The sequence below is a fragment of the Hemisphaericaspora subhashii genome (assembly GCF_019202705.1).
Source record: "Hemisphaericaspora subhashii strain CBS 10753 chromosome Unknown scaffold18, whole genome shotgun sequence".
Taxonomy (NCBI): domain Eukaryota; kingdom Fungi; phylum Ascomycota; class Pichiomycetes; order Serinales; family Debaryomycetaceae; genus Hemisphaericaspora; species Hemisphaericaspora subhashii.
In genome coordinates this window covers 103,981-115,433 of record NW_026057280.1, presented here as the reverse complement: position 1 = coordinate 115,433, position 11,453 = coordinate 103,981, and the positions used below count along the sequence as shown (strand labels likewise).

Genomic DNA, 11,453 nt, shown 5'->3' with positions numbered 1-11,453 from the left:
TCATCTACAGTCTGCGAGGATCACACGATAACCAACTGAAAATATCACAAACTTTCTTTTGAAAGCTTGAAAACTATATCAATACACATTAAAACCATTATAGACCATTTTACAACTAAATTCGATCCAGTACTGCACCATGGTGACGTTTTAAAACGATTCTTTCAAAAAATCCAGTAACAAAAGTCACATGAAAATCACGCGTAAATCATGTGACTTTAATATAATTTAATGTTAATGAAAAAGTTTTTTGAAAAAAAGTGGCCTGGCTAGCTCAATGGCTAGAGCGTTTGACTTTTAAAACTGTGAAACTTTACACAAATTAAGAGGTATCAAAAGGTTGCGGGTTCGACCCCCGCGTCGGGCTTATTTTTTTCAACATTCTCAGGACTTGGATTAACTTTATAGTTTCCATATTAATTTTTTTTTTGGGGGAAAAACATCAATTAACCCAATTTCACTTCTTAGTATCCAGAATGCCTTCACAAGGTTCACCAGTTAGTGTATCTTTATGTGAATTAGAAAAGGGAATCGAAGACAAGAGGTTATCAGACGCGTTTGGTCCGAACTCCTTGGGAATTCTTGTTGTCGAGAATCTTCCAATTTGGTTTCAAGATTTAAGATTAAGAGTATTGAAAGCCGCTTCCATTTTGGCGAATTTACCTTCAGACATTTTGAAGAATCTTGAATGTGAAGAAGCAATGTGGGTAGTTGGTTGGTCGTGTGGGAAAGAGATTCTTGCAAATACTGGTGAGCCAGATTTCAACAAAGGTTCTTACTATATCAATTGTGCATTTCATGTCGATGAGAAACTTGAAGGACCCACAGAAGAGTTGATTAGACAATTCCCTGAGTGCAAATCTTATACCCTTCCTAACATGTGGCCTGCAGATGATATCAAGGGATTGGAGACTTTCAAAAGCGATTGCAAAAAGTTGTGCAATTTCATTATTGACGTAGCTGAGTCGGTAGCAGCCAATTGCGATCGATATATTAAGGATATACATCGAGAGTATGAAACAGGATACTTGCAAAGAATAGTGAAGAATTCTTCTTGCACCAAAGCACGGTTGTTACATTATTTCCCTAGCAAAGGAGGAAACATAGGGGAGGATGATTGGTGTGGAGAACATGTAGACCATTCCTGTTTGACGGGGTTGACGTCAGCCTTGTTTTTGGATGAATCTAAAGGCATAACTTCGTCTCTTTCCAAGTCTCCCGATCCTTCAGCAGGGTTGTATATACGGGATCGGAATAATGAGATTGTGAAAGTCGATATACCTAGCAATTCACTTGCATTTCAATCTGGGTCTGCTTTGGAAGAAATATCTAGAGGAAAGTTCAAAGCAGTACCTCATTTCGTAAAGGGAACTAACCTACCCTCAATTGCTAGAAATACCTTGGCTGTTTTCTGTCAACCCAATCTTGACGAAGCAATAAATGAAAAAGAAAATTTTGCAGTGTATGCCAATAGAATCTTGAAAGAAAATCACTAATTTCTAAGTTTATAAATATGTATGATACTTTACACAGTAACTCTGTTCAATTCTTTTGCAATTTTAATTGTCTTGTTTTTTTTTTCGCAGTTTATTTAAGAGCCCTGGGCCTAACGTAAGATGAGGTTAAAAAAATAACAATTAATTACCAAACTTTTCTTCCTCTACAGATTTTCAATGGATATCAGTGAAATACCAATTATAAACGATACTGACAAAGCAATCGATTTCCCATTAGCAGATGAAGGAGTTGAACAAGAATTGAGAAAGCATGGTGCGCCAATTCGAATTGAAGGCGAAGATGCTGATGCAAGAAGAGAGAGATTGAGAAATATACTAGAACCTAGTAATCACACATTTGACGATATAAACGAGGAACAAAGCGGAGAAGATGAAGATAAGGACCTTGAGGACGATGAAATATTCTATACCCCGGGTGATGCAAAGCTATATGACGCAAGAGTTGAGATCTTACACGATTCGATGAAAAGGTCTTCGCAGCGAATACACAAACTTAAAGAAAGGGCGAAAGAACAAGACTTCACCCGAGTTTTGAAGAATAGAAGACACATAAATTCCAAATTAGCATCTTATTCATTGTACGGATCTCAATTCATCCCAGGCATTACAAGAGCTATTTCTTCAATAAGGTTCTCAAAGAGAAGTGATCTCATTGCATGTGGCTCATGGGATGGATCTATTAATATTCTAGATTCATCCAGTTTAAATGATAAATACAAGTCCGGCCCAGGATTCCACACAGAAAAAGTAAGTGCTCTAGATTGGAATTTCGCCACAGAAGAGAATAGTTTAGTTTCCGGAGGTAATGAGGGAACGATTAATTTTTGGAGGCTCAATCAAGAAGAAGATAAGAAACTTAGTCCGACTGAAAGCATAAAAGATGCCCATAATATGAGAATAACAAAGACGTTGTTTCACCCTCGGGGTAATTATATTATTTCTACGTCTTTTGACCAGACTTGGAAACTATGGGATACGAACACTTCCACCTGCTTATTACAACAAGAGGGCCATTCCAAAGAAGTATTTTCTGGTAGTATACATCCCGACGGAAGTTTGTTCGCTTCAGGTGGGTTAGATGGGATGTGTTATATATGGGATTTACGTTCGGGAAGGTTTATTGCAGACTTAAGAAAACATGTTAAGGGAATTTATAGTGTTGATTGGTCTCCAAATGGTTATCACTTGGCTACTGCAAGTGGAGATTGTTCGGTTAAAATCTGGGATCTACGAAGAATAGATAGAACGAATGAGGAATTATTCTCTATACCTGCACATTCAAAATTAGTAAGCGAAGTTAGATTCTTTCACAGGCGAGAAAGTAACGATGCATTAACCAAAGATGTTGCACTTGATTCAAATGGGTCTTTCTTAGTGACATCTTCATATGATGGATTGATCAACGTGTGGTCTGCGGACAATTGGATTAAAGTTAATACCCTTAGGGGCCACAATGACAAGGTAATGGCTTGTGACATAAGCGGTGACGGTACTTGGATTGCCAGTAGTGGTTGGGATAGATCGGTAAAACTTTGGGGCATTTAATTTCCGTTTTCCTGTATATAAATGTAATTTACGAAATGACATCAACAGAAGTTTTTTGTAACCACCTTTTTTCTTCCTATTTATTCTTTTTCTGGTGCGGCAGAGAATCTGTCATTTTTATTATTATTATTATTATTTCAATAAACGTCACACTTTTCATTAAGAGTAAGCAACAAAGTTAGAAAACATAAGATGAATTTACTTAAGATATTAGATGGCACACCAGAGCCACCTATTATTGATTTAGATTTAGGAGAAATAAATTATAGTGGTGATTATCATTTGCCAACACCAATGTATGAATTTCAAAAGGAATTAACTGACCAGATTGTATCTTTGCATTATCCGGATATCTTGAAATATTGTGAAACAAATGATTCTCGCGATCTTATTGTTAAGTCTTTAGAAATCTGTATTGAAAATTGTATGTTGGTTGCGACACACCCTTACTTATTGATTAATCACTATATGCCCAAGAATCTTTCAATGAAAGACATGCCAAATAAGCTTGCAGACACAAGTGGGAAGTTTACTGTTTTGAAAGATTTGATGAATGTAATAATTCAGAATACAAAGCAGAGACCAAAACATATTGGAGTAGTAATGAAGAACAGTTTGAAATTTTTTGATTTGGTAGAAGCTTTATTGTTACGATGTACGGGAAATAAAATAATCAAAAGATATATTGGGAACAATGTTCAAAGAGAATCCAAGAAAAACAGCAAAAGCGGAACTCCGCTGGATCTTTCAGGGAGTCCAACTACAATTCATTTACTCCCCCATGACGGTCAATTTCAACGTGATGAAGAAGGTATACCCTCAATACGGTTTGACGCGCTTATTGTGTTTGACGGATATGTAGATACGGAGACAGAATTCTTCCAAAAGATACGGACTCAGAATCGTCGCTCCGAATGTATTATAATCCGACTTGTTCCAATGAAAACTATTGAACATTGCAAGCTTTTTTACAATAAGGAAACCGACAAAGAGGACTACCTTTATAAACTAATTTCATCAATTGTCTGTTTGCGGGACCATATTGGTACATTACCACCAGATGTGTTTCCCATATATAATCAAAAATTAACATATCTTTCCCACAAATTTTTTGATGAAGTATTTAAATCCAGTGTACGGACTGGTGATTTTCCCGGTTGGCCCTTACCTGCGTTGCCAAGAATCCCAAAGTTTACCGCAATAGACGTTGAACGTTCTCTTTTGACAGAAGTTCGTTTCCATTATACGCCTTACGACGCTATTGGAACAATTAGTGGAGATCAACTTAAATCGAAGCAAGAAGTTAAACCTACTTTTTATGAAACTAGGAGGCTCGAGCTGGAGTATATTACCAATCCTTTAAAGAATTCTTATACCAAGTTAACCGGGATTCATTCAGGTGAAGGTGAAGAACATCCAAGCACGGTAAACACAAGTATACTAACACATAAATTGATTCTTCAGTTGAATGATGCGTTTTTATGTATGGACAGAGCCGAGGCAGAAGATCAAAGCTATGTAAAATTTAATGAACATGAGATACAAGAAAAAGCAGGGCGTAGAGAGCGGGAGATGAGAATTGCCGTATCAAAGATCTTTAACGATATCGACCATGCTGAATCACGAGTGAACAGTGCTAATAAGTGGATCATCAAGAAGACCGAGCATATGGAAAAAACTAAAGAGAAATGTAAGGATCTAGAGTCCAAGATTGCCAACTTTTTAGAAGAAAACAAGATTGAAGATGAAAAGACTCAGCAGTATATTAAAAATCAAGTAGAGATTTGGGAATTGCAAACACAAACTAAAGATCTTATCAAGAAGATACAATCGAAGAACGAAGAAAGGAATTACGCAACTAAAGAGTATCAGAATTGCTTACGCTCTATCGCAATTTCCGAGACAGAAATTGAAGAATATAAAAATAGGATAAATGAATCAAAGAGAAAATATGCAGAATTGGAAGAATCCGAAGAGCAAGAAACCCGAGCATTCAACCAGAAGAAGCAAAAGCTCATAGACCAAATCGAGGAACAAAAGAGGCAAAATGAATCGTTGAGATCTAGATTGAACCATTCATTCAAGTTTTTACGAGATACATCTCATTTGAAAAAACGTAAAGGGAGAGGTGGAACTCCTAATAAATAGTTATATACATTTCTATTTATACTATAACAGGTAAATTGGCATCTCTGATTTAATAGAATCTAAAATTAGAACATTATTTATAGGACTTTCCTTTTTACTCAAGAATTGGATTACGTCTTGAGCCACTGCCCCCCCAATTACAGCTGCAATGGGAGTGAATTCTGCAAATGCTTGCCTGCTGAAGAGGTCAAGGTATTCATCCGTGACTGCAGTTGAAGGCACGTTAAAGCGTTCACATATATCCAATGCTTTCGTCTTTAGAAGGGAAATATCAATAATTGATTCAGGATCTTCTGGTCTTGGGATTTCAAACAAGGAAAATATCAATGGAAGAGCACCTGACAATCTCTTCAATTGCCTTTTGTTCAATTGGTTTGGAAGCTCTTTAGAATGGAAAATCTCTGATATTGGAGTGAAATGATCTGTAATAGTAACCAACTCTTTTTTTGATTTTTCATCAATACTAACCGAAGTTATAATTTTATTTCTAGATAACTGAGTACCCGACTTCCTTGATTGGTTCCCTGCTTCCATTTCGGTTGTGGAAATATGTTCTATCAAATCGGTTATGATATATGCAAACATTCCATGCATTCCTGAGACATAAAGCGGGATACTTAATTTTCTGGTAAGTTGATTAAGTTGCAATAACAAATCCTTCTCCACCTCAGTGGCAATTATCAAATCAAAAGATTTAAAATATTCTTCATCTTGTAAAGCTTCATTCAAAGTTTTCATATTTATAGAGAGATTCACTCTATTATTCAATTCCCGTATTCTACCAATAACTAATGGTAATTTCTTTTCACCAATAATCTTGTCATCATTAGGTAAAAAGAATTGACTTGCAAAATCTTCTTCCTTAACAGTAGAATTATCCAAGATTTCGATAGAATTCAATCCACCCAATACTAAGTTTTTGATTACCTCTGTACCTATTGCTCCTAAGTTTATAATCAATATTTTGGTTGACCTTAATCGTAATTGAGTTCCCATACCCCAAAGACGAATTTGTCTGTCATAAAGGGCGATTTCATCTTCATAAGAAAATTAGTAAACGCGTTTTTAATCAAACTATAGATCAAACAATATTACTTTTACATACCTGCCGAAAGTTCGTTAGAGTTTGTTGTCATATTTTCAATTGATATATGAAATCATTCAAACAAAGAGAGAGAAATTGAAATTGAAAAATTTGGAAATTTTATTTTTCTGTGTCAATTTATTGTAACTAATTACCAAGAGGATCTCAAACCTGACGAGTAGAGATTACTTTTCTAGTCAAGTCAATTGAAAGGATTAAAGTTGGACAATTAGGTAATCCAGATTCACATAAACGTTCATAATACAAGACATACATTGGCATATATCTATCAACAAATTGTTTTACTTCATTTTCAGTCATTCCAGTACCTTTTTGTTCAATTAAATTTTGTTCCTGTTGTAATCTCCAAGTATAAACATTTTCAATTGAATTTGTATGTAAAATTATGAAATCATCAAAATATTTCCAAATCTTACGATACTCTTTTAGAGCTCGATTAATCTCTTCAATATGATAATAAGGATTCATTTGTAAAATTCCATCAATTTTTGAAGTGAAATATGCAACTCTTAATTGATCAGGATCAAGCGACAAAAATCCATTGAACCAACCTTCAAAGATAATAACATCAGCAGGAATGTCAACAATTTGCCATTGTGATTTATCTGCTCTCTCACCTAAACCATTATAAGCAGATTTATCATACACCGGAATTTCAACTGGTTTCCAATGTGATTTATCAGAATAATTTCCAATCAACTGTTCAAATACTCGGAGAATCAATAGCAAATCATGAGTACCTGGTAACCCTCTACCTTGCAACAATTTATTTTCGGTTCTTATAGCTTCTTCAGTAATTTTCTGTTGATGATATCTTGTAAAATAAAGGTCATCCATCAGGAATTGAATGATATTTAAGCTGGGGAACTTGTCTTTAAGGTTAGTTGGTAATTTATCGGCCAAATAAGACTTTCCTGAACCTTGTGGACCACTAACACCAACAATTAAGGGTTTGGACGCTTTTTCGAAATCGATAGAAGCAATTCGTTTACAAATGAACTCCAGAGAATATTCGATAGTTGTCATCTTTGGTTAAAAAGGGAATGAGTTGAGTTTGTAGAAGAAAGAGGAAGAAAAAGAATATGTGGGGAAGAAGACCACCATTTTACTCACGGGGCAACGCTACTTAAATTATTTTTTTGTTTACTGAGAATTACAAATTGGTGAAAATTATATAGTTAAGATTAAATTATGTACATTAAATAGCCTTTAATTCTTTGAGCTTTTCAACCAATTGATCAACGGTTTCAACCTTAATACCAGCACTTCTAGCTGGTGGTTCTTCAACTTTCAAAGTTTCCAATCTACTTTCTATTTCCACACCCAAGTCTGATGATTTCAATGTTTCTAAAGGCTTCTTCTTAGCCTTCATAATGTTTGGTAATGAGGCATATCTTGGCTCATTCAATCTTAAATCAGTAGTTATAATCATTGGCAATTGTGCCTTTAAGGTATCAGCACCTCCATCAACTTCACGAGTAACTGAAACAGAATCACCTTCAATAACAACCTTGGATGCATTTGTAGCTTGTGGCCAATTTAATAATCCAGCTAACATTTGACCAGTTTGATTTGAATCATCATCAATGGCTTGTTTACCTAAAATGACCAAATTTGAATTTTCCTTTTCTACAACTTGTTTCAACATTTTGGCAACTTGTAAAGGTTCAACTTCTTGGTCCCCAACATCAATTAAAGTACTAGAATCAGCACCTTTTGCCAATGCAACACGTAAGACATCCTTAGCCTTTGCTGAACCGATTGAAACAGCATGAATTTTCTCTACACTGTTTGGATCTTTTTCTTTGATCCTAATAGATTCTTCTAATGCGATATCGCAAAAGGGATTTATACTGAATTTAACACCCTTGGTTTCAACGCCAGTTTGAGCTTTGTTAATTCTTGGCTTAATGGCAAAGTCAATAACTCTCTTGACAGGAACAAGGATTCTTAATTTGGATGACATTTGTGGGGATTCTATATCTTGTGAAACAGCCTTTCAAAGTGAAATTTTTCATTCTTCTTGGGACTGTTTTTTTTCATTGCCAATGAAGACTCATTCCGAAAACGGAACCTTCTTCACGTGCCTAATTTTTTTGCCCGGGATTTTGGAATCTTTCAATTTGCATCCATGTAGAATTTAAACAGCTAAAGCATAAACTATTAGCCTATTTATTAATTGGGATATACATAAGGCATATACGTCCCAAAACTTCACCTATAGATAAAATCACTCTATAAACTGTAATATATAAAATAGCAAACTTATCAAATTGCAATATCGGGAGTTAAGTGTATGTACCAGCTATACATTCAAGGAGCTATTCCTAGTTCTAGCTTTCATTCTTTGAATACGAGCCCTTAATTGATCAGTAACATCGGCCGCCTTTTTCCAATCACTAGAGATATCAATTTCCATTGAATCAGCCGAAATCATACCAGAATTAAAAATAGCATTTGATGATCTTGAAGTATGGATTCCAAGATGGCTAGGTGGTGTAGGTTCAATGGATAATCGTTTAACTCCCGAACTTATTTCACTTGACGTGACTCTCATTGGAGAATCCACTATTGATCCTGGTCGATATGGACTTCTATTGAGGGTATTATTTCTAGTCTTAAGGCTCTCATTTTCTTGTTCTAATTGGGCAATTCTTTCTCGCGATTTATTAAATTCAGCACGTAATTGACTAAATTGGGTATCCTTGTGTTTAAGAGAAATCGTCGATTCTCTTTCATAGTTCTCCAATCGAGATTTTAAAGATTCACATTCTTGTTGTAATCGAGTATTCAATTCCCGTAACTCACTCATACTTTGTTGATCTTTTTGTTGTTGCAATTGATACTTCTTAATTTCAGCTTTTAAGGAATTAATTTCATCTTGGTTTCTAGTTGCTTGCATATCAGAATGCCCCAAAGAAGGAGAAGAAGAAAGTTGATTTCCCGGAAGTGGCTTCGCCAAGGAGAGACTAGTGAGGCCCCTACCATAGTTACCCACCTTCCCATCATCTCTTTTTGCTGGAGAAGTTGCAGTTCTCTTAGCCGGTATTGATGATAAATTTGTCATTCTGGTTGAAGGTTTTAATGTATTAGCAGGACTAGGATGTAATGGTTTTTTGTTCATCACAGCAGTACGAGCGGGAGCTGGTGCAACAGCAGGACTGGATGCTTTAGCACTTGCACGAGACGGTGGTTTCGAAGCAACAGATTTACATTTCACTTCAACGGTTTCGGAATATTGAACAATCTTGGTCTTTCTATTCTCTTGCACACTTTCAAGGAATGTGTTTAATTCTCTTGGTCCAGTAATTTTCATTAAAGTTCCTATCATTTCAGTGGCTGCTTGTCTAATTGGTTCTTGTGATTCTCCAAGTAATTTTGTACCAATTTCCATGATGGAATCAATTTCCGCAGATTTCGGAGGTACAGTAGTAGCAGCAAGACATCTTTGGACATAATTTGCTCCTGCTATTTTATTTTGTGGAGTTTTCAATTTCATTCCAGCAACTGCTTCTTCAAGAATTCCACTAAGACCAGAAATATTGAAAATAGCATCCAACACACCATCCAATGCGGTTACGACAGAAGGCTTCTTTTCTTTAGTTCTTTCGATTACTGGTCGCAAAACATATGATTGATATTTTTGGAAACCAGGACCTAAACCTTGAGCAATCATTCGAATACAACTGGCAGCCAACTCAACAACTTGAATATTGGCATCTTTCATGCATTTTGCAAAAATTCTCAAGAGAGGAGAATAGTCATCCTTAGATACAAGCTTTGGAGCCTTTTCAAATATTGGAACAATCTCATCCAAGACTTCTTTTCTATCTTTCCATTTAGCAGATGATATTCTTGCATTAAAATCATCTGGAAGCTTTGATAATACTTCTACTGGATCTACAAATTCAAGAGGGTCAAAAAATTCTTCTGCTTCATTTGATGCATCTGACATCTCAATATCTTGATCACCAGCATCTTCACCAGCGTTGGATTGTTGATTGGCTCTTTCGAATTCTTCTTTTTGAGTCCGGGTTAATCTTTTTTGTTCTACCGCAGATCCTTTAACTGCTTCAAAGGCAGTAGTCAATTCTTTTTGTTGGACTGGTTTTAAATCAGGAAATAAAATAGTTGATAAAGAATCACCCATCCATTTATATAATTCAAGTGTAAGTGACTTTGTTTCCGCTCTAACATTTTTGTCTGCATGACCATATAATTTGCCTAATGATGGAATAATATTCTTTGGCAGAACAATTTTACAACCAAAATTCTCAATGATATTTGCCAAAGCAGCAACACAACCAGCCACAAGTTTAGGAAGTCTATTTCCTAAATAAGGAACTATATCTTCAATAATTGTATTAGGATCTTTAGATATTTCAATTAATAACAACAATGATTCAATAGCATATTCTTTTGTACTCTTCCTTGCACTAGTTAAACCTTTTTCACAAATTGCTCCAACAATTCCTACATTTTTCAATCTATTGACAACTGCTGGAGTGCCTCCATATTTCAAATATTGGATAAATGCATTATATGCCGATTCTTGAGCGGCAACATTCAGATCAAGCAATGCCCCCTTAAGTATTTCCGGTCTAATGTCAAAACATGGATCTTGATCATTTCTGGAAGCTTGAAATTGTTTGCCAAGTTCATCATACGCGCCAAGTCTGACCTTCCATACTTTATGTACTAATCTCTCATCTAAAGGCAAGCTAGAATAGTCTTCTTCTTTCTCAGACATGTTGTTTTTGACTTGAGTTGTTATGATTCTTGTTTACTTTGTGGTGGTAAATCTTTTTACAACACTATTCTCAAATTGTTTGTTTACTTTTTTTTTTATTGAGTTTTGAATTGATCTCTCGTTATGATTTGTTTTCTTTGTTTTACATATGGGGGCGCGCCATATTCGTAGTAAGGGGTTTCAAAGTGACGTGGAACGAGATATCGTTTTACTACAATACTAACACTAAGTAGGGAAGCCCCAATGTTTCTCCAGAGGCCACGTCTCAAACTTTATCTCTCAATGCAAAAATTGTTATTTAATAATATATATTTAAAAAACTTTAGATGAAAAAAAAAACTAGAACCTTTACCTATTTGGTGTAATATCATACAAAAGATCAATCGTT

The 11,453-nt window shown here is 35.4% G+C and overlaps 7 protein-coding genes across 7 annotated transcripts; 3 read left to right on the top strand and 4 right to left on the bottom strand. All coding sequences in view use genetic code 12, as the record gives it.

Annotated features, from left to right (window-relative positions):
- Positions 1 to 476: 476 nt before the first annotated feature.
- On the top strand, positions 477 to 1,496 carry J8A68_002683 (uncharacterized protein; the record flags this gene model as incomplete). Its single annotated transcript, XM_049406459.1, has 1 exon — positions 477 to 1,496. One exon carries the CDS (start codon positions 477 to 479, stop codon positions 1,494 to 1,496), a length of 1,020 nt encoding a protein of 339 aa, XP_049264055.1.
- A 177-nt stretch (positions 1,497 to 1,673) lies between these two features.
- Positions 1,674 to 3,062, top strand: J8A68_002682 (U4/U6-U5 snRNP complex subunit; the record flags this gene model as incomplete). Its single annotated transcript, XM_049406458.1, has 1 exon — positions 1,674 to 3,062. The coding sequence occupies one exon, from the start codon at positions 1,674 to 1,676 to the stop codon at positions 3,060 to 3,062; it is 1,389 nt and encodes a 462-aa protein (XP_049264054.1).
- Positions 3,063 to 3,254: 192 nt separating this feature from the next.
- On the top strand, positions 3,255 to 5,210 carry J8A68_002681 (uncharacterized protein; the record flags this gene model as incomplete). The annotated part of the gene is made up of 1 exon (XM_049406457.1): positions 3,255 to 5,210. One exon carries the CDS (start codon positions 3,255 to 3,257, stop codon positions 5,208 to 5,210), a length of 1,956 nt encoding a protein of 651 aa, XP_049264053.1.
- A 21-nt stretch (positions 5,211 to 5,231) lies between these two features.
- On the bottom strand, positions 5,232 to 6,346 carry J8A68_002680 (E1 ubiquitin-activating protein; the record flags this gene model as incomplete). The annotated part of the gene is made up of 2 exons (XM_049406456.1): positions 5,232 to 6,247; positions 6,316 to 6,346. The coding sequence occupies 2 exons, from the start codon at positions 6,344 to 6,346 to the stop codon at positions 5,232 to 5,234; spliced, it is 1,047 nt and encodes a 348-aa protein (XP_049264052.1).
- A 113-nt stretch (positions 6,347 to 6,459) lies between these two features.
- Positions 6,460 to 7,341, bottom strand: J8A68_002679 (putative ATP-dependent kinase; the record flags this gene model as incomplete). Its single annotated transcript, XM_049406455.1, has 1 exon — positions 6,460 to 7,341. One exon carries the CDS (start codon positions 7,339 to 7,341, stop codon positions 6,460 to 6,462), a length of 882 nt encoding a protein of 293 aa, XP_049264051.1.
- A 172-nt stretch (positions 7,342 to 7,513) lies between these two features.
- Positions 7,514 to 8,281, bottom strand: J8A68_002678 (uncharacterized protein; the record flags this gene model as incomplete). Its single annotated transcript, XM_049406454.1, has 1 exon — positions 7,514 to 8,281. One exon carries the CDS (start codon positions 8,279 to 8,281, stop codon positions 7,514 to 7,516), a length of 768 nt encoding a protein of 255 aa, XP_049264050.1.
- A 339-nt stretch (positions 8,282 to 8,620) lies between these two features.
- Positions 8,621 to 11,065, bottom strand: J8A68_002677 (uncharacterized protein; the record flags this gene model as incomplete). Its single annotated transcript, XM_049406453.1, has 1 exon — positions 8,621 to 11,065. One exon carries the CDS (start codon positions 11,063 to 11,065, stop codon positions 8,621 to 8,623), a length of 2,445 nt encoding a protein of 814 aa, XP_049264049.1.
- Positions 11,066 to 11,453: the final 388 nt, after the last annotated feature.